The sequence below is a fragment of the Miniopterus schreibersii genome, assembly GCF_964146895.1.
Source record: "Miniopterus schreibersii genome assembly, chromosome: X".
Taxonomy (NCBI): domain Eukaryota; kingdom Metazoa; phylum Chordata; class Mammalia; order Chiroptera; family Miniopteridae; genus Miniopterus; species Miniopterus schreibersii.
Window position 1 is genome coordinate 68,488,854 of NC_138104.1, and position 26,617 is coordinate 68,515,470.

The window sequence follows — 26,617 nt, forward strand, 5'->3', positions numbered from 1 at the left end:
TTTCTGTGAATGTTATAATATAGGGGTCTAGTTTCATTTTTTCACATGTTATTATCCAATTTTCCCAGCACCATTTATTGAAGAGACTGTCCTTTCTCCATTGAGTTTTCTTGGTTCCCTTGTCAAATATTAGTTGACCATATATGCATGGGTTTATTTCTGCTGCATGGCATTTCTGACTAATGATATCACAGATAAATTCAAACAAGTGAAAAACTGTTCAAGTGCTTGTGGAATCACCAAGTTGTGAGGCTACTGGTCCTTAAAGCATCCTTAAAAACTGAGCTTGGGAGGCAGTGGCCCTGCATCCCTTTCCCTTGGCTGAATTCTTCCAGGGCTGGGAGTAATAACTACTGCTTCTGGTCTGAGGAGACTGTGCTGAAAAACCTCCCCATGCACTTGTCCCTAGTGAGTCACCTGTGAGAAATGACTTGTGCCATATCTGTCTTTCAGCCACCCCACATCATGTAGCAGTGCTGCTGAGATCATGTCTGTGCTGTTCTTCCACGTCATGAAATACAAACAGGAAGACCCAGAGAACCCGAACAACGATCGATTCATCCTTTGCAAGGTTAGCAGGCATGAGAGCCCAGGGCCTACTCAGATGCTAACTTAAACTCACTTTTAAAGCCACCATGTGGCCCTGGCTGGGTTGTTCAGTGGTTGGAACATCAGCCTACACACTGGAGCACCTGGCCTACACACAGGTTCTATTCCCAGTCAAGGGTATGTGCCTGGGTTGGGTGCTTGATCCCCGCCCTGGTCTGGGCACATTCGGGAGCCAACCAATTGGTGTGTCTCGCTCACATTGTTATCTCTCTCTTTCTCTCTCCCCTCCCATCTCCCCTTCACTCCTTCCCTAAAAGTCAATGGAAAAAATATCCTCAGATGAGGATAAACAAAAAATAAAGCCACCATGTGGCAAACAAGGCCTGAAATGGGCTCTTTTTATCTTTTTTTTTTTTTTAAAGAGGTTTTTGGTTTTTTTAAAATATATCTTTATTGATTTCAGAGAGAGGAAAGGAGAGGGGGAGAGAGAGATAGAAACATCAATGATGAGAGAGTCATTGATCGAGCCCGCAACCCGGGCATGTGCCCTGACCGGAAATCGAACCTCGATCTCCTGGATCCTAGGTGGACGCTCAACTGCTGAGCCACTCCCGGCCAGGCTTTATCTTTTTGGTTCTTCTTTCTTTGCCTTACCTCTTAATCCATTTGGGCTACTATAACGAAATACCACAGACTGAGTGGTTTATAAAAAATAAGAATTCATTTTTCACAGCATGGTCACGTTCTGGTGAGAGCCCTCTACCTAGTCACAGACTTCTCAAATGGAAGAAGTGGTCTCTCTGAGACCTCTTTTATAAGGACACTAATCCCATTTTTTTTCTTTTTTTTTTCTTTTTTTTTTTTTTCTCTTTTTTAAAATATAGCTTTATTGATTTCAGAGGGAGGAAAGGAGAGGGAGAGAGAGATAGAAACATCAATGATGAGAGAGTCATTGATCGAGCCTGCAACCCCGGGCATGTGCCCTCACCGGGAATCGAACCCCGATTGCCTGGATCCTAGGTCAACGCTCAACCGCTGAGCCACGCCCGGCTGGGCCTAATCCCATTCTTGAAGGTTCTGCTCTTGTGACCTAATCACCACCCAGAGACCCCCACCTCCTAATACTATCTCCTAATTAGGTTTTCAACATAGGGATTTGGGGCAGACACAAACATTTAGACCATAGTACCTCATACAGATCTAAAAAGTGTTCTAGGGAGGACTGTATGGTAGGAAGGATGACTTGTGGCAACTGGCCACCCTTCCTTTCCTTTGGTGGTGCCCCTCCTCACACCACATATCACTAAAGCCCCTTGGCAGGGTCATGCTGTTCCCATCCTCTGTCACACCTGGGTAGAGGTGGGCAACATAGCAGATCCAACTTGCTGAGCTTTAGGAAAATTGAATTGGATTTGGAGAAGCATCCTATCCCTTTCATTCAACTTTCTCTTCCATTTCTCTGCACGTTTGACTTGATACCAATGGGAGACTTTCTCATTAGATTAGGTATAGTGCCAGGTACCTCATTACAATGGGGGATGGGAAAGAAAAAGACTGTTAAAAGCAAGGTTGATTTAGAAAAACGTACAGCTCTGTATAGCTTTTTTTTTTCTTTTCTTTTTTTTAAATCTTCACCCAAGGATTATTTTTTCCATTGCTTTTCATAGAGAGTGAAAGGAGAAAGAGAGAAACAGAAACATTGATGTGAGAAAGACACATTGATTGGTTGCCTCCTGCATGCACCCCAGACTGGGGATCTAGCCTGCAACCGAGTGGGATATGTGCCCTTGGCCGGAATTGAACCCAGGACCCTTCAGTCCACAGGCCGACACTCTAACCACTGAGCCAACCCTGCTAGGGCTCTATGCAGCTCTTTGATGCTATCTGAAAGTTTGTTGCATCCTGAGCAAATCGTTTGTTTGTTTGTTTGTTTGTTTGTTTGAATCCTCACCCAAGGATATGTTGTGGGTTTGCTTTTTTTCATTGATTCTAGAAAAAGAGAAACATTGATCCATTGCCTCCCGTATGTGCCCCAACTGACTGTGGATTGAACCCACAACCTGGTTATGTGCCATGACTGAGTCAGGAATCAAACCCAAAACCCTTTGGTGCATGGGACTATGCTCTAATCAACTGATCCACACTGGCCAGGGCCTGAACAAATCATTTAAAACTTGCCCAACCTGTGTGGGTCAGTGGTTGAGTGTCGACCCAGGAACCAAGAGGACACCAGTTTGATTCCTGGTCAGGGCACATGCCCAGGTTGTGGGCTTGATCCCCTGTGAGAAGCATGTAGGAGGCAGCCAGTCAATGATGTTTCTCCCACATCAATGTTTTTCTCTCTATCCTTCTCCCTTCCTCTCTCTATAAAAATCAATAAAAACATATTTAAAACTCAACTAGTAGAGTACCATGTACAAACAGAAACCCCAGATCTAGGCAGCAGGAAGTAGTTTAAAAACAGTGGGAATACGGGCTTGGCCGAAGTACCTGGGGTTATGACTCTGTCTTTGTGTCTGAAACATAATCTCAAATGAGGTTTGGCAAAATGTAAATGTGTGTGTGTGTGTGTGTGTGTGAAGATAGAGATGAAGCAAAAATTGTCCATTAGTAATAGTTGGTGAATCTAGGTGAAGAGAACATGGGACATGTTTATACTCTCCTTAAAACTTTCCTATAAGTTTGAACTTCCTTTTCAATAAAAATCAAATATGAGTGTACAAACACAGTATGAATGTTTAGATCTCTGGTTTAGAAAAAGGAAAGGTGCCTAGACTATCCCATATTCACTGCTATCCTATCAAATAATCAGAGACATTGATCTTAGAGGGATAAAGAGGCTTTCTGGCACAAAGTAGCAGACTGGGCATGATTTAGTTGCCAGAATTTGTGTTCATCAGATTTAATCAGCAGGTAAAATTGGAGAAAGGAAAAAATACACAGAAGCATGGTCCATCTTGGCTTTCACTGGGAGTGGAGTAAATGGACTCCAATACAAACCGAGGAACCAGAGTCTTCATGATCAGTGCTTTTGGTATACGAATGTCTAATGCAGACAAGTACATTGGAAGGCTGACTGCTAAAGCCTGGCAGTGTAGCTGACAGGTGCTTGAATTGCCTTAGAGCCTTCAGGGTGCTGAAGGCCTGTGGCAGGGGGGAGCTTACAATGCCCCCAACCCCCTACCCAGGCCTTTGTTTTTGTTTTATCAGCTCTTATGTTTCCTTCAGCCAAGTAGGCCTGGAAAGTAACCAGAAGGCCTTTCTGTAAACTTGTTCTTGATGTGCACTTTATGCTGGAACAAAGATGAGAACATGGAAGAGAAGTCTTTCTTTTCTGGGTGTCCATAGCACCTTGTACACATCTTTATTCTAGCTCTTGGCCCCCCTCAATTATGAGTGTCTCCCTCCAGAGCATAAGGGTTCTTGGAGAAGAGAAGGGAACCCATGTGGGGATACTTCAGCCATGCCAGCATTGTGCTGGTGCCCCGTTAATCTTCTCAGTCAATCCTGAAGCCTCCTGCCGCCTAAGGAGGGCTCTCGTCTCCATCATACCCACAAAGTACAGCCTTGAGGAGGTAGTTTCACTTGTCCCTCTTTAAAACACAGGAAGAAGCAGAGTTTATCTGAGTGCAGAGCACAGGCTGGGTCCAAGGGCATGCAAGGTGACTGGGAGCTAGAGCTCGTTACAGGAGTAAGGAAGGAGTCATGGGGGAAAGGATGGAGCTAGAGGTGACATCAGGAGAGACTTCGGTGAAACAGTTCTGTGGGGATAGAGATGTAAAATGGAGAGGGAGTCTCTGCGGTCACAGAGCATGTGAAGAAAGCTAGGGAAGGTCAGGAGCCCTGGGAGGAGCAGAGGAATATGGTGAAGTGGAAGGGAGAGGGATCTGAGACTAACACCATGGTAGTGACCACACACACCAACTTCTGCTTGATTGGAGCTGACATTTGAATGGAGGGAGGGAGCAGAGACGAAACAAATCTGTAGATAGATAGCATGTCAGATGGGGCTGAGCATCCTGGATCCAAGGGAAGTGGAGGGGTAGGAGTTACTAGTTGAAAGAGATGGTCCAGGACAGCCATGGTGCTGACATTCAAGCAGAATTTTGGAAGAGGTGAGAGAGTGAGCTTTGCACCTATTTAGGCACAAGCACTGGGCACTTGGGGAGGAGGGAGCTGCAAGTGCTAAGACCCTGAAGCAGGCATATGCCCAGTGTGTTCAAGGGGCAGCAAGGAAGCCAGGGCACTGGAGTGGTGGGAGGGAGAGTGGGGGAGCACAGAGGAGTGAACAGGCCAGTGAAAGAACTTGGGCTCTACTTGGTTCAAGATGCCAAGACCTTGGTTGGTTTTTGGCAGAGAGTAATAAGCAGGGTTAGGTTTTAACAGGCTCTCCGTGGCAGCTATGTTGAGAATGGGTATGGAGGAGCAGGGAGGCCACTGCAGTGATGGAGGGAAGAGATGTTTGTGGCCAGCCTGAGATGGTGGCAGTGGGAGGATGAATAAGTTCAGTGTGTCTTAAGAACCCATGTTCTCCAAAAGGATTGAATATTTGGTTTGTGCATGGCTGTGGATGAAAGGCCTTGTGAAATGGCAAGGTTCATGCTTATGTTTTCTGCTTTGCTCTTGGGCTCTGTTTAGCCTGCCATATGGAGGAAAAGCCTCCCTCTATGTTCCGAAAGCTCCAGTTGCCCTTGCCACATTGCATTGATTACCTATGGTTCCCCTGTCTTTGTGATCTGAGACTTAGGGTGCATGTGGGTGTAGTGAAGAGGAAGTCACCCCACAGGGTGGGAGGGGCCGTTCTGAGGAGCAGCCTGTGCTCAATGCCAGAAGTTTGCCTGATCCTCAACTTCCTGATTCATGTGTGTCCTGCATGTGTACCTAGGTTCATTTGGTACCTTCTCTTACAGCGACTGGCATTTGTTGATGTGGCAATCGGATGGTTTGGACCAGGACTGGGGGCTGCGTGTGGGATGGCATATACTGGCAAGTACTTTGACAATGCCAGGTAAGGTGCTTACCCAGAAACCACTTAACTGTCTCATACCACCCCAGGCACTTTGGCTTTATGGCTTATTAGTTTGGAAAGACAATGATTATTGTGAAAGTTCAGGTTACCAAGTGTTCAAGAAGTATAGAAATCACGTTTCTGGAAACTGTTCTAGTATCTCTGATTGGGCTAAGTGCCGCCTGCCATATAGAAACTAGTCTATTGGGACTCTAATCTTTCCTAAGAAAGACGTCTTCCTGTTCTCCATGTCTCGGTGAGCTTTACTAGAGAGTGAACAGATGGCACATTTGCCTTTGCATTGGGGACCCCTAAATATTAATATAATCAAAGATTTCTTTTTCTGGAGTGGTTCCACCTTTCTGAAGACAGGCAGATCAGTGCCTTTCTTACAGGGGCATGTGCCCAGCTGCTGCTGAAATGGGAACAAGGCAGAGGCTGGGTGGCTGGGTGTGGGGGACCCAGGGGCTGTGGTAGTGTGCATGTTCAGAGCCCCTCAGTCCCCAGTTCCAGCCCAGGCGGCCCCTCTGGAGGCAATTCATGCTTCCTCCACTGCTCAGGCAGCTGCCCTGCTCCATTTCCCATAAGTGTTGACATTTTTATCTCGTCATTATTGGTTCTATTAGTCCCTATCCTGCAGTTAATCACTTTTTAAAACTTATAGCATTTTTGTGGGGTCTGGGTTGTGTTTTATTGATATAAATGTTTCATGTTTCTGCTATGAAGGAGTTTACCATTTACAACAGAACATGTGTTCCTGAGGTGTAGAGTGTTTTGATTATTGTGATTATTGTAAATAAATTTGTAAGGTCAGAAGTAGAATGTGGCAGTGCTTAAAATGGAGCTCACAAAAAAACTGTGTATGTAAATGTTTGGGTGTTTAAGGGAGCTGCTTTCTTCCCATCCCCTCTTGTTTGTTGAGCCCAGAGAAGTGGCAGAACCTCAAAGTAGCCTTTACAGCTAGAATGAGAAAACTAGCCAAAGGTGAAGCCCAACTAATGAGGCCCAAGCTTTTAAAGCTGTGTTTCCTCAGATGTTGAGTTTGAACTGGGTGGACAAGAAAAATAATCTTAGGAAATTGATGATCTGAAGCAGTTGCCTCTGGGCTGTTCCTTTGTCTCCATGAAATGTATTTGCTTGAGTGACCCTGGAGAGACCCGAGCAGAGTCCTAAACTTCTTTTGGCTTGCCCCAGCTACCGAGTGTTCTGCCTCTTGGGAGATGGCGAATCTTGGGAAGGCTCCGTCTGGGAGGCGTTGGCCTTCGGTTCTCACTACAATCTGGATAATCTCATGGCCATCTTTGACGTGAACCGCCTAGGACACAGTGGCGTCTTGCCCATTGAGAACTGCATAGACATCTATCAGAAGCGCTGCGAAGCCTTTGGGTAACTGACCTGTTTTATGCCACCTCTTTCTACCCCATCCACCCTTCACCTTGTAACCTGGCTGCCTCCTTGTTTGACAGGTGGAACACTTACGTGGTGGATGGTCGTGACGTTGAGGCACTGTGCGAGGTGTTCTGGCAAGCAACTCAAGTGAAGAACAAGCCTACTGCTGTAATTGCCAAGACCTTCAAGGGCCGGGGCACTCCAAGTAAACAAGTGTTTTCTGCTTGGGGTTATTAGAAACATGTATCTGCACAGAAGACAAGGCAGGAGACTCAGGCTGGCCAGGCAGACAACTGACTTAGTGCACAATGACTATGCCTGAAATATGTTCTGGAATCTCTTGTTCTCCTTGGCTTTTATAGATAGCGTGTCTTGTTAGGGTAAGAGGGGAAGCACAGATGTCCAACAAGTGAGCAGTGATTTTCTGCCTACAGGAGAGAGTAGCTAGGAGGATAGTCCAGTTAGAGGACTAGCAGGGAACGATCTCCACAGGACTGCAGAGTGAGAAGGTGCTACTACATGCATGAGCAGATATGTAAATAAGGGTGTACACACTCACGTTTGCCTGTGCCCACACCATCAGGGGAAACATAGGCAACTAGTAAAGTGGTGCCTCTAGGAAAGGTAGCTGTGTGACGGAGGGCCTGGGGAAGGAAGGGGTTTTGAAAGTCGTCTTGTAGATTTCAAAGCTAGCACCTAAAGTTGTTCATCTCAAATATAGATAGTTGGAAAGGGTGTAATTTCTGTTGTGTTTTAATAAAGAAATTTTAGAATAAAAGTGTTCTTTCTGGCTCCTTCCCAGAATAGTCTTACTATGGTATCCCCAGTTCAGGAAATGACCGCCTGACCGATCTGCTTCTGGCAGAAACCTGGGTATCATCCTTGCCTCTGCCTCTCCCTTTCCCTTACATGCCCCTCCTACATACATACCCAGTCCACTATCAGTTCTGACTTCTACCCCTAAAGTATATCTCAAATCTTTTCACTCCTTTTCATCTCTCCTGCCCAGGCCCCTGCCATCTCTTCCTAACTGCTATCTCCAAAAGCTAGTCCCCACAGGGCTACTGTGGTCTTTCTACACCACAGGTCTGATCAGTCACCTCCCCCACTCCAACCCTTCAGTGGTTTTCCATCTCGTTTTGGACAAAACTCAAAGCTCCTTATACATATGGGATCCTCCATGGTCTGCCCTGCCTGTCTCTCCAGCCTCATCTCCCTCACTCTCCCCTCCATTCACCAGCACATGGACCAGTGGCCCATTCAAAAGCCTCTGAGCCTTTGTCCAGGCTGTTCTTTGGGAGTGCAATACCATCTCCAGCTGTGCGAGATTTTTACTCCTGTGAGCCCTTGGCTGACATCTTTTCCATCAGGATATCTTTCAGATGACCTAACAGGTGCTTATTAAATATTCATAGAATGAACTTCTTTTATTACTTTGGTTGCAGGTATTGAGGATGCAGAAAATTGGCATGGAAAGCCAATGCCAACAGAAAGAGCAGATGCAATTATCAAACTAATTGAGAGCCAGATAGAGACCAACAGGCAGCTCGAACCAAAACCCCCTGTTGAAGACTCGCCTCAAATCAACATCACGGACATAGAGATGACCTCTCCACCTGCTTACGAAGTTGGTGACAAGGTAAGCAAACTGCTTTGTTCTCTACTTTCTAAATCCACAGGACTCTATTTACTCATATCCATAGATGAACCAATTATTAGATGGTGTGACATTTAAAAGGTATAAGCAAGTCCGGCCAGCGTGGCTCAGCGGCTGAGCATCACATCAACCTATGATCCAGGAGATCACAGCTTGATTACCGGTCAGGGCACATGCCTGAGTTGTAGGCTCAATCCCCAGTGTGGGGCATGCAGGAGGCAGCGATCAATGACTCATCATTGATGTTTCTATCTCTCCCCCCTCCCTTCTTCTCTCTGAAATCAATAAAAACATTAAAAAAATAAAGTTATAAGCAGTAAAGATGGGTTCTCTTTTACTATGTCTGATATTCTTTGATTTCAAACTTACATCTGAATTTTCTTATCAATCATTTGCTACTTATTAGTGCCTAGCATTGTGTAGCTTTTGCTTGCTTCCTAAAATCAGTTTGTGATTTGGCAATCTACTGTGCATGAAAAAATTCTGTCTGCTCTAAGGTTGAGGGCCTGGCTGGGCTGATCTTTTGACCTTCCTGGATTACACAAGTAAGAATTAAAAAGACCAATTCTTCAAAAAGGAAACAAATTAGGCATGAAACCATGGATATAAAGTCTTTTCATTTTTATCATTTTTTTTAAAAATTTAAGTTTTACTTTTTATTATTTTTTTAAATTTATTTTTGTTGAAAGTATTAGATATCCGCCCCCTTTTTCCCCCCATAGATCCCCTCCACCTCAGGCCTTTACCACACTATTGTCTGTGTCCCTGGGTTATGCATATATGCATATAAGTTCTTTGATCTCTCCCCCCCACTCCCCCACCCCCGCCTTCCCACTGAGATTCATCACTCTCTTCCTTGCTTCTATGTCTCTGCATCTATTTTGTTCCTCAGTCTATTTTGTTTATTAGATTCCACATAGGAGTGAGATCATGTAAAACTGAATCAGGAAAAATCAGAAAACCTGAATAGGCTAATAACAACTGATGAAATCAAAGCAGTAATAAAAAAAACTCCCAGCAAACAAAAGCCCTAGTCCGGATGGCTTCACAGGGGAGCTTTCTAATTCTTTAAGTTGTAGAGTTAGATAGTTTACTAAAACTTTTTCTTGCTTTTTGAGGTAGGCCTGCAGTGCTGTGAACTTTCCTCTTAGGACTACTTTCACTGTGTCCCATAGGTTTTGTGTTGTGTTCATTTTCATGTTTCCAGGAAGTTTTTTATTTATTTCTTGATCTTATTGGTAACCCATTCATTGTTTAATAACATACTATTTAGCCTCCATGTGTTTGAATGTTTTTGAGTGTAGTTTTACTATAGTTGATTTCTAATTTCATGCCATTGTGATCTGAGATGTTTGATATGATTTCAATCTTCTTGAATTTGTAGAGACTTGTTATCTCTGATTGGGTGATTTTTTCCTATCCTGATTCTAATTCACTGATCTGATCCTCGGCTTCCTCTAATCTGCTGTTTGTTCCTTCCAGTGTATTCTTTGTTTCTGCTATGTCATTCTTTTTCTTTTTTTTTTGCTATGTCATTCTTAATTTCCTTCATGGCTTCCATATCTTTTTTTATGCTGTTGAGCATCCTTACAATCAGTATTCTGAAATCTATATCTGATAGGTGCTTATCTCCATTTCATTGAGCTCTTTTTCTGGAAACTTCTTTTGTTCTTCCATTTGGGGCTTGTATTTTTGTCTCCCCATTTTGGCTGCCTGTTTGGGTTTGTTTCTATGCATTAGGTAGATCTGCTAGGACTCTCATTCTTTTTGAAGGGACTCTGGTGCAGGCCAATGTCAGACGCAGTTTGTGATTGGCTATCAACCACCCTCGGCTTGAGGTCTCCTCTGCTGGGGCTGGGTGCAGTTGGACAGGACCATGGTGGACACCAAAGTTTGCTTTTCCAAGGCCTGGGTCCAGAAGCAGATCAAGCAAAGACTCAAAACACTCTAAGGTCTGCCTCTGTCTGCAGGCTGATTAATCTGATTCTCTTAATGAGCCTCAGGCTGTAGAAACTCCTTAGGGTATAGGAGAGGTTTTCTAGCAAGGTGGGGCAATTACTTCCCCAATCCAGGCAAAAGCGGCAAAATGTCTGCCTGAGAAAGATGTCCTCTGCAGTATGGGGGAATGACTTAACACAGGTATCCAGAGGTGTGCCCTCTGAGCTCTATCTCCAGAGCCCACAACTCTAGATTCTCCTCACACAGCTCCAGTCCACTCTGCCTTCCCTCTGCTGGAGCCCAAGGTGAGTGGCTGCACACGGAACTTTGTGTGTTGGCTCTTTAAGAGGGTGCCTGCATTTCTAGCCATCTCTCCCTGGCCGATAGCAACCCTGCTGCTTTTCACAGCCAGATGTTATGTGGGCACCTTTCTCAGTTCTGGTGCTTTTGGCTGGGAAACCCAGCCTGGTGTTTAGGCCCCAGAGTCCTCAGTGGGGGGGGGGGGGAGAGAGAGAGAGAGAGAGAGAGACACACACACACACACACACACACACACACACACACACACACACACACACACACACACACACACACCCCCCCCCCCCCCCCCCGCCAGCTGAGATATCCCTCTGGGCTTTCAGCTGCTGCCTGTGGGAGCCCAGTCAGCCCTCTCACGCCTCCGCACTTCCCACCATTCTCTATGTGGTCTCCACTTTTCGTCCTTGGTTATGAGGGTGCTCTCCAGCTCAACTTCAGTTGCAGTTGATGGGGATTATTCAGGGTGGTTTTTCTATATTCTAGTTGTAATTCCAGTTTGGTCCCAGGAGAGTGTCAGCATAGCTTCCACTCAGTCCGTCGCCATCTTTAATCTCTTTATAATCATTTTTATATCCTGCCTTCTGGGTATATTATAGCAGACCCAAAGTAGGCGGGTTCTTCAGGACCTAGGAAACAAGGTGGTGAGCCTGGGAGGAAGAAAATATTTCTGACCTTTCTTTATTTTCCTTATTTATTTGTGGAATTTCTGAGGGGTGATTATGTTTTCTTGGCCTAGTAATATGGGTTAAAATTGTAATGTGAGTTTTAACTGTTGAGACCCTTCAAACTAGCTGTGCAACTCACAGGAATTTGTCCTACAGAAATACCTGTAAGTGTGATGATATATCTATCAGAATGAATGTTGATTGCACCATTGATTACGATGGTAAAATTGGAAACAACATAGCAGAAGTTAAGAGCTTACCCAAATTATTATTAAAGTTTTTTAAAGTTGCAAAAGAGCATGGAGTAAGCCATGACCAAATTGAACTGTTTTTCTCTGAAAGGTGGAATTACGGGAACTTTTCATTTTTTAAAAGAAGTATGTATATTTTATGGGGGAAAAAAATTAAGGAAGCAAACCAGTTCATAAAAATTAATGAATTAAAAAAACAAATTGCATTAATACACAAATGTAAGAGTTAACTATCTGAATTACTAATATAGTACGCAAGTCATTAGAGGAGATAACCATAGATGCAGAAAACAATGAAAAAATTATGATAAAGTGTACAACTCTATGGTAATTGATATGAAAAACCTGTAAAAAAAAAATGGACCATTTTTTTAGGAATACATAAAATACCATAATTGACTTTAAAAGATGGAAAACTCTTAAGTAGATCAACAGCAATAGGGAAAATTGAGAAAACTGTTCAAGAGTTACACCTCCAAATCGCCAGTCAGCTCACCAAGTTATAAGTGGCTTATTTTTAACCCTTAAGGACTGAGTAACTCCTAGGCTATTTCAAACCTTCTCAAATACAGGGAAAGTCAAACACATCATTCCAATTCATTTATGAAACCAAAACATGACAAAGCTAGCTCTGGCCGGTGTTGCTCAGTTGGTTGAGTGTCATCCCCTACAATGAAAGATTGTCCGATTCCCAGTCAGGACCCATGCCTGGGTTGCAGGCTCAATTCCCCATATGGGGCATGCAGGAAGCAGCTGATCGACGTTTCTCTCTCTCCCTGTCCCTACTCTTAAATCTTAAAATTTAAGATCAATTTTAAAAAACTCTTAGTGAAACAAAGTAGGACTAGTAAAATGCTTCAGTTTGATTCTCAATCTAGATATCTTAAACCTGGAGCTCTTTTCATACCTAATGGCAAAAACATCTCATTAACCTGACAGAGAGTCAGCTCCACTCTGAAAGTGCTAGCCAATGCAGTTAACACAATAAAAGACTCAGTCCTGACAAGAAGGCAAGCCTGTCATCATTTACAGGTGATAGAGTTGTATGTCTGGAACACTGAAGAGAATCAACCAGAAATGGTTAGAACTAAAGTGTAGTAAGAGAGCCTGTAGCAAAACTAATATACAAGGATTAAGTCCTATTTTATATTAACAAAATGGAGAAGTGGCAATAAAAACTTTAAAAAACACAAAAAAATAAACAAATATACAATATATTAAGGTGCTATAAAGCTGTAGCCCTAAAGGAAGCCCATATGCCTTGTACATAATGATCTGCTCACCAAGTATTTCTGCATAGACCATTCCTGAAAGGATGCTGCAGGCCTTGAATCAGTAGCTCAGTTGGTTAGAGCATTGTCTCAATACACCAAGGCTGTGGGTTCAATCACCAGTCAGGGCACATACAAGAAACAACCAGTGAATGCATAAATAAGTGGAACAACAAAATCGATGTGTCTGTCTGTCTGTCTCTCTCCCTCTCCCCCCCCCCTTCAAAATACCAATTTTTTTAAAAAGATGCTATAAAAATCTATCATTTCCCCTTACCTCTGGGAAGGGCAACTGGGTGGCTTGGGGATAGGAGAGTAGGAAGAAGATGGCATCTTCACTTGATATCCTTTCATAATTTGAATTTTGTACCATCTACATGAATTGCCTATTTTTAAAAAATATTTTTGTGTTTGGATGAATGACAAAGACGAAGAGGCAAACCTTTTTTTTTTTTTTTATAACAGCTTCATTGAGATATAACTCACTATATAATCCACCCATTTGCTTTTAGCATATTGACAGAATTGCATAGCCATCACCACACTCAATATTATTATAACATTTCCATTACCCAAAAAAAGTAACCCTTTACCCATTCGCAATAACTGTCCATTCCCACCCAGCCCTTTATTACCACTAATCTACTTCCTCTCTCTGGATTTGCCTATTTCAGACATTTCATAGAAATGGGATCATATAATATGTGAATTTTTGTGTCTGGCTTATTTCACTTAGCACAATGTTCTTGAGATTTGTCCATGTTATGGCATGTACAGTTCTCTATTTTATAGATATACTATACATTTTTATTTATCCATTAATCTATTGATGGACATTTGAGTTGTTTCTACCTTTTGACTATTGTGAATCATGCTGCTTTGAACATGGTATACAAGTTTTATATAGATACAGTATTCTCTTGGGTATACACCTAGGAGTAGAATTGCTGGGTCACATTATAATTCTATGTTTAACATTTTGAGGAAATGCCAAACCTCGTTTTTTAATAGAAAAATATTGTAAAGATGTCAGTTCTCCTCTACATTCATAAATTCAGTCAAATCTCAAACATATTCTAATGGAATTCCTTATTATTGGTATCAGGATTCTAAAGTTCTACATTTTAATTTTTGCAGTATTATCAGTTTTATAGCTGAAAGGTCACAGAGACATTTATATTTTGGGAAATTAAAAAAAATTTCATCCTCACCCCAGGATATGTTTTTATTGATTTTTAGAGAGAGTAGGAGGGGGAGAGAGAGGGACATCGACCAAATTGCCTCCCATACGTGCCCCGACCAGGGATTGAAACCATAACCTAGGTATGTGCCCTGACCAAGAATCAAACCCACAACCTTTTTGGCGCACGGGATGATGCTCCAGCCAATTGAGCCACCTGGCCAGGGCAAGGGAAATTAAAAATTTTGAATTAACTATACAAATGGTACAGAAGAATAAACTTATTTTTGAGAAATTGATAACCATTGAGCCAAATGTGGATTTAGGATTTGTTAGCAATCCATTTTTGTGACCCTAAAGGAGATTACTTGTGAATCACAAATTTGCTTTCTTTATTAGATAGATGACAATTTGTAATTCTACAAAATTATCACCTTCCTAAATTCATTCTAAGAAACTCTACTGTTTGACTCTTTCAGGTAGCTACTCGCAAAGCATGTGGTTTGGCTCTGGCTAAGCTGGGCCATGCAAATGATAGAGTCATTGTGCTGGACGGTGACACCAAGAACTCCACCTTCTCCGAGATATTCAAGAAGGAGCACCCTGAGCGCTTCATCGAGTGTTTTATTGCTGAGCAAAACATGGTGCGTATGCTGTGGGTGTCCTTCTTGGGTCTTCTCATTGATTAACAGTGGCCCACTGGACACAGGAGGCCCAACCCACCTTAAAGTTTTTCTTTCCATTTATAAAAGTAAAGGCACTGGAGGGAAAAAAAATGTCTTCAGGGAAACGGGTAGAGAGTAGCCAGGCAGAGTCTAAGGGATAACTTCCAGGACTGCTAGGAGGAGCATGGTAGACTGCCCAGCACCCTGTCCTGGTAGACCACAGCCATCTGACCCAGGGCTCTAAGCCCAAAACATCCTGAGATCCCTTGTAGCTCTGGGTGGCTCTGCTCTTTCTGTCCTCACAATTAAGCAATCCTACCATCACCTAGAGGCCAGTAGGTTGAGAGAGCTACAAGGGACTGTGATTTCTCTCTCTGCACTGTAGTGCAGGACCTAATTAATATATCCTAGATACTCAAATGTTGTGCTAATTGCAGCCTCAAGAATGCCAATAGAGCTATGGTCTTGGGTAAAACTGTTTGCTTATCTGTGTTTCATCTCTCCCTGGAGTGATATTAACATAGGGAGTATCTTTTAGGTGTGCACCCCCACACACAAACACTCTCTTCTTAAAGAGAGAAAGAAGTTAATGCTAGTAAACACCTTGACTTCTAAAACTCTGTGTCAGTACAGAGGACAATGCACATCTGTCTTCACATTGTAGAGGCCAAAAACAGCACTGGCCAGAAAACTATGGGCCAGGAGGTCTCACATGACCACCAGAGATATTTTAATTAGTTGCCAGCTTTTAAAAATCAGGTTTTATATAGAATCTGAATTTCTGGATTCTCTTGAAGAATGGGAAAATCTGGCAACACTGAGATGGCATTCCCTCCTGCTACCAGTCAGCTGGAGCTGTGTCCCTGCCTCCCACTAGCCTGCTCATTCATTCACGGTGCTTCCATGGCCCTGTTCGTGTTGGAATTTAAGGCCCCCTGTTCAGTAAAAGTAGGTCATCACAATTGTAAGGAATATATACATTTTTTCTGTGAGTCTTATTGAGCTATTTCCATTTTGAGTGGAAAAAAATACAATCCATAATTTTCTGAACTGAGCCTCTTATCAAAAAGCTTGCTACCCAACTCATTGATGATCCCTTCAGTCACCAATCATATACTCTGTGCCTACTGATGTGTTCCTAGAGTTGGAAGAAAACTAATAAAGAAGCAGCCAGCAGGTAGTATCCAGTGCCATGGTGAAATAGGTTAGTGAGAGTGTGACTAAGTCCAATCAGGGACAGCCTCAGAAGAGGTGGCATTTAAGCTGAGACTTAAGTGACAAGGAGTCAGTCATGCACAGATCTGAGAGGGGGCATGGCTATCTCTGTGGTAGGCTCAAATTTGAGATGTTTGGGGAGCAGAAAAAGGGACACAGTGGCAGAAGCATTGTGAATATAGAACGAAATTGGTTCAGAAAGGTCACCAAGGGCCAAATCATACGGGGCTTTTGCAGGTGACAACCTCATGCGAGTTCCCAGTGGAGAGGGCAAATGAGAAAGGGTGTGACCGAGCCCCAGGACTCAGTCCAGTGTCCTTGGGGAACAGGTGTGCAGCATCCAGTGGGGGAGAGGAGTTGTACTGTGGAATTCTGCTGAGAGGTCAAATACAGTGCAAATGGAGGTCAGGCAAACTCTTGCACTTGACACCTTCAAGGTCCCTCATAGGGATGGTAGCCAAGAAGAAGGAGACCAAGCAGAGAGTGGGAACAGTGAGAGAAGTTGTGAAGGAGAACAAAGATGAAAGGCAGTCTCTGGAGAGGGAGGACAAGGTGGACATGGGAAAGTGAAGATGGAAAATAGCAGCACATACTCAAATGGAGAGTGAACCCAAGAGAAAGGGAGAAACTGATTGAATATAGGAGGGGCAGGGATAATTGCATAGTTGGAGATGCCCTTGAGAAAGGAAGAAGACGAGATTCAGCATGGCGAGTGGGCCTTAGGTAGGTGCAGGGCCACCATGTCTCCTAGCAGCACAGTGGAGAGGCCAGCCGGGGTGCAGATGGCAGAGCCTCCATTGTTTACCTCTTACTCCCCAGGAGGTTTGAGGTTAGGGCACATGTGAGGGGGTAGGGAGAAAGATGTGCAGAAGGTTTGGGAAGAGGAGAATGGGAAGGAGACCCACGAGGACTGAGAGGGTGGCCGTGAGTGTCCTGATCTTTTCCTTCTTTGTATTTGAGGAGCCAGGTCAGCACCACAACTCCTCTGTTTTTGGGCATTGTTCAGAGAACACTGTGGATTTGCCAGTTTTGGGGTTTGCCTGGGGTATGGTGAGGTGGGTGGGGGTTCAGAGCAGTGGTGTTATCCTGGGAACAGTGTATTCTACACTGGATCAGGGGAAAAGGGGGCAGTTAGGGGTGATGAGGGCTGTGTCCAGGGGTGTTCTGATTCACTTTCTTGGTGTTAACAGGTGAGCGTTGCGCTGGGATGCACCATCCATGATCGGACCATTGCTTTTGTTAGCACCTTCGCTGCCTTTTTGACCCGAGCATTTGATCAGATCCGGATTGGAACCATCTCTGAAACTAACATCAACCTTATTGGGTCCCACTGCGGTGTATCCATTGGTATGAGTTCTCAATGCCATCATCTTGATAGCCTTTCTACTTTACAGAGAAAGATTAGTATCTGAACTGTTGAATTGCCAGTGTACGTAGGGTTTCATAACATTTGGTTATTTGTAACTACTTTTTTTACAAAAACATACTGTGCTTTAACAGCTCCAGATACTCCAGGTAACTTTTGAGCGGATCTCTTGATAGTACTGTAAAATGCCCGCTCTTATAGTCATTGAGAAATAATCATCTGTCCTGAGTGCCTCTTACATGTCGAGCCATACACTGAATAGGGCCACCCCAGCCTTACAGAATCCCTTTCTGCTCTTGGTGTGGTCATGACACAGGGAAGTGAGGAGCACAGACTGCCACGGCTTTGCCTGGGCAGAGAAGCCTGGCGGGATGGAATGAGAAGCCATGAGAATCCTGATGCTGGGGAGTGAGGTTAAGGAAGATGTCACTCTCAGGGCATTAATCTGACAAGACAAACTAGATGGAAACAACGGGTAATGGGGAAGCCAGGAAGAGGGTTGAAATACGGTGTGCATTAGCAGTGGGTAGAAAATACGGGTGAATCTGAAAAAGTCTGAAGAAAGAAGTTAGATTGCTGATAGATAAAGGAGTCCAAAATTGCCTGGGAAATGTCAGGGAATCATGGTCATGAGTGACAGAAATGAGGACTTAGGAAAGATGGAGGTGCCTGATGTACCTGTGGCAGGGCAGGACCCCTAGGTAGATGTGACAGCTTATATTTACTGCTAGAATGCTGGAAGGGAGGGCTAGAAGGGTACATTTTGGAGTTTTCTCTGGGACTCCCTGGGAGAATTAGACTGACTAAAAAGCCTCTGGATGGGCCAGATGGAGGGGGAGAGAGGAAAGCCAACAGCATTTCAGGGCTGGCCTGGGCAGAGGGCCTGGGTACGGATTTGGGGATCTTTACCTAGGAATTGGTACAGTGAAAGTTTCAAAATAAGTCAGGTAGGTGGAGAAGTGGCTCTAGGTCCAACCCAGAAGAGCTTAGGATTCTGAGGTTAGACAGTTATCCCAGGCAAGGCAGTGTGCACAGTGACAGCCCCCTTCCTAGCTAGAAGAGGTAGGCCACCCTGGTACACATTGGGTATACAGAAACTCTGTTCCCAAACAAACCCTAAGGCCCCCTTAGTTACAATAGCACCCCAGGGTATGTTATGCTCAGGTACCTTGAAGGCCCTAAGAAATGACTAAGACCACTTCGATCTCAAACCTGCCAGTCTCGATGGGGAGGATAGAAGAGCAGAGCAGGAAGGACAGAGCCTGAGAGGACCCTCATAAGGAGAAGGCAACAGGGACAGAGACTTGATGGGGCCAACTCAGCCACCTGTGCTCAGGGAGAAGCATATCAAGTCACCTTGGACAGCAGTAGAAGTGCCCAGTGACCAAGTTCCAGAGGTTGGCAAGGGTCAGGGCCAAGAACAGATCATTGGTTTGTTGATCCAGAAGGTCAGTTAGCCAAACCTGGAGTGTCACAGTACTGTCTCGAGGCAGATAGACGTGTGATGGCTCATAATTATAAGGCATTATATCGACCTAAGAATTGGACAGTTTTGTAGCACTCTGCTAACAGTTGTACTACACACCCACCCCCGTGTCAATAAGAGCTGTTGCTTATCCATATGAGGACGGGGTCCTAGCTTCTTGTTCTCGCTCATGTTTTTGTTGGGCTGTGACTTTGTTTTTAAGGTGAAGATGGACCCTCCCAGATGGCCCTGGAGGATTTGGCCATGTTCCGAGCAGTTCCCAACTGCACCATTTTCTATCCAAGTGATGCAGTCTCAACAGAGCATGCTGTGTTCCTGGCGGCCAATACCAAGGTATTTTTAGGGGATACTGGTTCAGACAGAAAATGTTACTGAGCTCTGCTACTAGTTCGGTACTGATGTTTGGATTTTTCCCGTTTTTTCTGTGTAAAGGTAATAGATATTTATTATAGAAAATTGGGTTGTAGAATCATTACCCAAAAAGGTGATTAAGCATATAAAACATGACCACATTTAAAGACAAACAGTACAGAGGGACACTAAACACCATCTGACCACCTGATGGCCCAGATCAGGCAGGGCTTGGTGAGAAGAGGGAGCCTGGGGCTCTGAGGCAGGGAGCTTTTGGCAGGGCCAAAGGAGTGGGCTCCAGCAGTGAGCTATCAGGTGCTGGCCTTAGACACACCCCATGCCACCACCTTGTGACATCCAGAAAGCTGGAGAGTGGCCTGTGGGACTTCACTGCAGACAAACCCCAGGGTCCCCAGCCTGGCTCTGACCTGAGAAACAGTGCAGAAGGGCAGGAGTATGGCTTCTGTCCCACTTGCCCCTCCTGAAGTCTCACGCAAGGACATCAGATAAACACATAACCTAATCCTTGCCTGGAATACAGCTGCAGGAGCATCTAGGGGATGTAGCTTTCACCTTTCCAATCACTCCAACTATTACCAGACTCTCCTCACCATCCAGCCCTGCACTAGCCCATGCCCCTGTACAGGTGACTCTGGGCGCAGTTGGGGTAGATTGTGGAAGTTCTGTTCTAGGCATTTGCAACATGTTAGAGACATGTTTCTTTGACTTTTTTTTTTTTTTTTAACCTAAGTGAGCTCACACTGTATGTATTGTTCTATACTTGCTTTTTTGCTTACTATATCCTGGAAATTGTTTTATGCCTGTGCATATACAGAGTGATCTCATATGTGTTGGAGGATTCCATTTCTAGGAAGTCCAAAAGAGGCAAAACAAAGCTGTGGTGACAGAAATCAGAACAGATTGTTGCTTGGATGGGAGAGTGACAGGAGCGAGGCACAGGGAACTTTCTGGGCAGATGAATGCAATCTGGACTCAGGTGATGGTTATGTGGTGTATACCTTAGTCAGAATTTGTGGAGCACTCCACTGAGGTAAATTTTACTTCAATAAAAACACTGAAAGAATTGATTTATAACATTGGAATCAATGAACAGAAGCTATGTTTTTAAATTAATATATTAGTTTATAATGTATGAAATATGTATATTAAATACTTTAAACATTTGAGTATTTATACTTCTGTTTATGTGTTCAAGTTGATAAAAATGTGTATCTTCTCACTGGGGAAACATTGCATCATTTTATATTCCAATGTTTAAGGTATCTTTAAGGTTGAAGTATTAAAAGCTATTGTGGGGAAAATTACCTGTTTAACATTGTGTTCTGACCTTTCTATTTAACACGAGCCAGTGCTCCTGCCCTGAATTTATGTTCTGTGGGGACAGAACAGGTTGTTATGTATTTGAGAAAGCTTTTTTAAATCAGTGAACATGACAACATGGAAAGCTTGTCACTCAGGGCATCCACCAGGGTCCTGCATAAAGCTTTTCCCTGGCTCAGTAGTAACCTGACCAGGTGATACCTCATCTGTTTGCCAGTGGTTGTAGGTGCTTATCCCTTGCTCCAAAATATGTGCTTTATTTTAGTAAAAGGAACTATTCAGTCCTCCTCCCTCCCCACCTTTTTTTAAAGGTTTATTAGTTGGAAATTCAGCTAGACTTTCTAGTAGTACTGTTTTTCATTTATACCCTAGGGGATATGCTACATTCGGACCAGTCGACCGGAAACTGACGTTATTTACACCGCTCAAGAAACTTTTGAGATTGGACAGGCCAAGGTAAGGCCTTAAGTTCTCCAGTGTCTGGTGTCATTTCACATGCAGGGAACTATTCTAAAGTTAGCACTAGGTATCCCCACAGTCAAGGCTTTAGCCTTTCTTTTTTCTAGTTTTTAAAAAATCAGTTGTGACCTTTGCCTGCTTTTCCTCCAGAAGGAACATTCTACCAATATCAGCTAGAACGGAACTTTTCTCCTTCCCAAATGGAATCTCTTTTTGTTGAATTTTTAAAAATAAAGCAATACAACTTGAAGGTACTTGAGTTGCTTAGCTATAACTTATCACAACCTCAAGCTAAACAAAATAATAGAACCCATTATTTCAAAGGAATAACAGATCTGTGAGGTTCTGGTTTTCCATATCCGAGGTCAGGAAGAAATGGGAACAGGAACCATCTTGCTGCTGGCCATTGTGTGGCCCTGAGATGGTTTTTGCACATTGGGTATGGCCTCATCTGCAGACCTGCTATTAAAGGCTAGCATTCTGGGCACTTTATATCTCCTGCATTCTCATAAAAGCTCTAGAAGCATGGATTGTTAGCAGCCCTTTTTTTGTTAATATATATTTATTGACTTCAGGGAGAGGGAGAGAGAAAGAAAGATCAGTGATGAGAAAGTTATTGATCAGCTGCCTCCCGCACGCCCCCAACTGGGGATAGAGCCCATAATCCGGGAATGTGCTCTCACCGAGAATCGAACTGCAATCTCCTGGATCTGGATCTTAGGTCAATGCTCAACCGCTGAGCTACTCTCGGCCAGGTAGCAGCCCTGTTTTGTAGATGAGGACCAGGGAAAGTGAGCAGCTTGCTCAGGGACCATAGTGAACAGCAAGAGATCATACTGCATAGGAAAGTGTTATGCCCTACTCTTATAAGCATTTTAGAAAGTCATTAATACTCTTCTTGAATATGTGAAAGACCAGTAGCCACTCTTGAAGGAGCAACAGGTGACATCCTACTTGATTGCAAAGGGCTAGCTAGGCTGCTCCAGAATTTACAGTTGCTAGTGCTCAGAATGTCTGAGCGCTGAGTGGCTTTAGTGCTATAATAAAGCTGGTATATCCAGAACAGTCCATGGCCTGCCACTAGGTAGCTGGCCAACACTGAATGGAAAAGCTGCAGTATTCACCTTCAGTGTTCTGTTGTTCTCTGTATACTCCCACATTTAAACTCAAGGCCATGCCTGGCCAGCATGGCTCAGTAGTTGAGCATCAACTCATGAACCAGGAGGTCACGGTTGAATTCCCTATCAGGGCAGGTTTCTGGCTCAATCTCTCCTGTCTTTTGCCCCCCTAATATTTGCCCTGTCCTGACAAAATAAATTTCCTAATGGTAAAGGATGTTAGTTAAAATGTGTATGATGATATGCGTGGCATGGATAACTCAAGGGCTGAGTTTTGCAAAAGGGACATATGGAGGGTAGTGTGTATGTGTATGTGTGTGTATGAATGAAAAGGCTAGGACATTCTCAGAGAATGGGATGGCTTAGAAACCCTGAATATCTGTACTGTCAGCAATGGTTCTAAAGCTATAGGGAAACTTACACAGATGGTTGAAATGAAGATTAATTCCAGATGCCTTTGGTTGGGGAGCTTTGAAGGAAACCAAACTCTGTGAGAAAAGCCAAGAGCCCCTGTCTTTGCTTGCAGAGTAGCAAGTGGTTGAGAGCATGGGTTTGATGTCACATAGGCCTGGTTGCTAGCCTCAGCCCTGGGCAAGTTCCCCCTGCTCTGAGATTCACTTTCTTTGGCTGCAGAATGGGCCCACTAATGCACAGATGTTACAGAGCACTTGGTACATGCAAGGTGCTTGGCACAGAGAATGTAGCAAAAGCCCCAGAATGGTCCGTGTTAACATGTTCATCAGTGGAGTTCAATCTGTGTGCTCACCCCAGCAAGTTGTCCAAACAGTCCAGAGATGGTGCCTTTCCAGACCCCCCAGTGGGTATGAGTCTGTGCTCTTGCTGTACATAGGCTGTACAACTCACTTCTGGCCCTCTGCCTTTCAGCTCCCAGTTTGATATCCACTTTCTTTGTTAAAGGGACATTTTGTATATGTATTGTATAAGAACTTAGTAATTTGGTACTAAAAATCTTGAGGAAAGGTAGACAAATTTGTAAAACAAATATGAAGAGGGGATTATCAAAAAGTGTGTCATTTTTCAGTGCATTGACTCAGCCTTTTTTTATAGTGAATTAAGGAGTGAAATTGGGGAAGAGCAAAAGATCAGGGAAGAACAGCATAGCAGAGTGTTTTCCACTTTGAGATGTGCTCTGAGCGTAGTAATCACAGCATTTTTGTTTTGTGGGTGCAATACCAGGTCATTCGCCAGAGTGTCAATGACAAGGTCACAGTTATTGGAGCTGGAGTTACTCTGCATGAAGTCTTAACAGCTGCTGATGATCTTTCCAAACAAGGTCAGTTTGTTGCTAAATGTTGAAGTTCCAGCCGGAGAGAGGTAGAACTTGGGCTGCCTCATGTGCCCCAATTGGTCTTTTTATTCTAAGTCTGCTTCATATACCAAGCTGGTTATTGCTCTTCTCCAGATATTTCTATCCGCGTCATTGACTTGTTTACCATTAAACCCCTGGATGCTAGCACCATCATCTCCAATGCAAAATGCACAGGTGGCCGAATTATCACAGTGGAGGATCACCACCCAGAAGGTATGTCTTTTCAGAGTCTGCTTTGGCAGAATGTGTCTGTGTTTTCCTGGATTGGAGGTGCCCTGTGCTCCTGGGCATCACCTCCAGGCAACTACTTACCCAACAACCTTTATTACTGCTCTTAGCAAGTATACCAGCTTAGAAGTTTCTTGCCAACCTATACTGGCTCCCTAAGGGTGGGGCCGTACCAGTACTCATTTGTGTGGTCCCAGCACAATGCAGAGTGCCTGGTCCCTGGGTGGCTCAATGGCAGCACAAAGGAGTGTCTAACTCAGCATTGTGGGCCAGGAGGGTTCATGAAGAGCTTCACAGTTGCTCTTGAGTTTTGAATGATTAATAGTTTGCCCCCTCCCCCAAAACAACAACAACAGCGGGAATAATGCCTTGCAAGCAGAGAACACAGCAAATGCAGAAAAAGTATGCGTCAGAGAAAGGGGGCTAGGCAGTATTTGGCCTGGGAAGGTTAAGTGGGGCAGATAAGGGAATGAGGAGCTTCATGTCAGCGGTCCCGAAAGCACACCTGTAATCTGCAGATAGTCTCTGAAAGCACTCCCAGTACCCTCATGGCTGAGATTTATTACTGGGAAAGGGCAAGGATCTGGGTGGAGAACCCCATGTCTTAGGCTCGCTCCCTCCCTCCCATGAGGGGCCTTCCAAGTACTCTCCGCTCTTCGGCAGCAAAAAATGCATCACTGCAGACCAAAGGAACCTACTTGATACCCAGCATTCTGGGTTTTATTGAGGGTCATGTGAGCCCCGTGCCAGACACACACCAAATTTCCCAGCTCCCAGAAGAAAGCAGGAGCTTTGAATAAATCACCCTATCGTACAAACAGTCCAGGCACAGGGAGCACTGTTATCATTAGGGAAAGCGTCATGTTGTCCTAGGGGACTTGCACCAGCCCTCTGCCCAGGTGCCACCTGAAGGCTAACCTTGCAAGTGGCCCCTCCAAAGCTGGTTGCCTCAGGCATGCCAGTTGCTCTTTCCTTTACAGTTCATCTGTTGGTTTTAATCATTTTGGGGTTCCTGACAGCGCTGAGTATCTGAGCTCCACAGTCCCCTGTATCCATGAAGCCCTGGTTGAGAGCTCCTACTATAGTTGGGGCTGGGAGCAATTTGGAAATCTGCGGTGTTAGAATGAGAACTCTTCCGGCCAATCAGGGAATGACTGCTTCCATGAATCAGTACTAGTGAAAAATCTTTCTCCCTGGGAACCAGGAAATACAAAGGCCTGTGTATCATGGGGTGTTAAGGCTGACTAGCCACTTCCAGAACAGAGTCTAACATCCCTTGTTTCCCCAGGTGGCATCTGGGAGGCTGTCTGTGCAGCTGTTTCCATGGAGCCTGGCATCCTGGTCCATGGGCTGGCAGTGCAAGGAGTTCCTCGGAGTGGAAAGTCAAGTGAACTCCTGGATATGTTTGGAATTAGTGCCAGACACATTATAGTGGCTGTGAAATGTATGTTAACAAACTAAAATAGCTGCTGGCATCTCTACATTTATTCTTGTTGACAAACCATCATTTAAATCTATACTGTTTGTTCATTGTTCTTAAAAGCAAAGCAGATTAACTACCTTCCAATTAAGCCATACAAGTGTAACTCTCATCTTTAAGTAATTAAAGTGGGTTATAAGTTTTTAAGTGACAGAATGGCTAACAAAACAGCCCCCTAACATGAAGTTTTATGATGAGACTACAGATATCTGGGCTGGGGATCAACATAGGGTAACAATTTCTTAAATGTGTATATTTTCCTCCTAAGTAAAGAAAATGTGAACTATGGACTGTGATCGCCTGGGTTTTGCAGCACAATAGCACCATGCTGCATACTGCTGTCCCAGGTTGAGAATTTATATGCTGCCATCCTACCTGCAGTTTCCTGGGTACTGTGTGACTGCAGATGCCCTGGAATTTCATCTCCCCTCTTACGGTGCATGGAGCAGCAGCGAAAGCTTTTAGATTGTCCTCTGCTGCTTGAGGTGACTAGTCTGTGAAAAAAGGATACAACTAGTTCTAGTTTCCACATTGCACTCTTTTGTGAGGTCTCAAATGTCTCATTTGCTCAGTGACCAGAGCAAACTGTTAGCTCAATTATATTCATCTACTAGTTAAAGTTAATAAAGCATTCAAAAGGCAGCCGCTTTATTTCATTTGTGCCTTGTATATGTGGTTTGGTTTCTCCTGGATAAAATCCTCAGTAAGGAAAGAGTTTCTATCTAAACCAGAAAGAGAAAGATCCATGTCCCCCAACAACAAACCCAGGAAAGGGCACTGAGCAGGAGATGCACCACTAAAGGACAGTGTATGGCCTGAAAAGCCATCCCTGAGCCCACTCCTTATTTCAGCCGTAAGCACATAAATCATGTGGCTAGAATACAAAAAGAAAGTACCAGCCAGATAAAGGAGGGTTCAAACTTCAAAACTAAATTTAAAATTGACTGGATGTGTCTGGTATGTCGTGGTCCTTATTTTAATTGCCTTCATTAACTGGTCATCAGGGGTCTTTGTCCTGGAATGTGAGGTAAAGACTGAAGAACTGGCCTGACACTCCAGAGTCTTCCCTTGTGGACCTACTCATTCTGCTCCTGCCCTTTTAAAACACTGAGCTGGTTTCCTGGCCTGTAAAATTAGCATATTCATTGTGCTTATTTTATAAGATTTCAAAACATTTTATTTTTTTGTAAAACAGTTGATATAATTAATATAAATATATCAAATACAAAAATTAAAAATATCAAACCGTTGATTTTTTAGCAAAAATCACGGTTGATAAAGGGTCCTTGTAGAAAATTTAGAAGATGCACATAAGCAAAAAAGATTTTTACCTCACTTAACTACCTCATGCT

General features: G+C 43.9%; 1 protein-coding gene across 1 annotated transcript; it reads left to right on the top strand.

Moving 5' to 3' along the window:
- Nucleotides 1–472: 472 nt before the first annotated feature.
- On the top strand, nt 473–25,246 carry TKTL1 (transketolase like 1; the record flags this gene model as incomplete). The annotated part of the gene is given in 14 exon segments (XM_081125917.1): nt 473–571; nt 1,870–1,921; nt 1,924–1,982; nt 5,460–5,557; nt 6,752–6,943; nt 7,024–7,151; nt 8,392–8,585; nt 14,706–14,870; nt 17,297–17,453; nt 19,161–19,291; nt 21,023–21,106; nt 23,425–23,521; nt 23,651–23,770; nt 25,074–25,246. Coding segments are annotated over 14 exon segments (1,734 nt in total). The 5' UTR covers nt 473–487.
- Nucleotides 25,247–26,617: the final 1,371 nt, after the last annotated feature.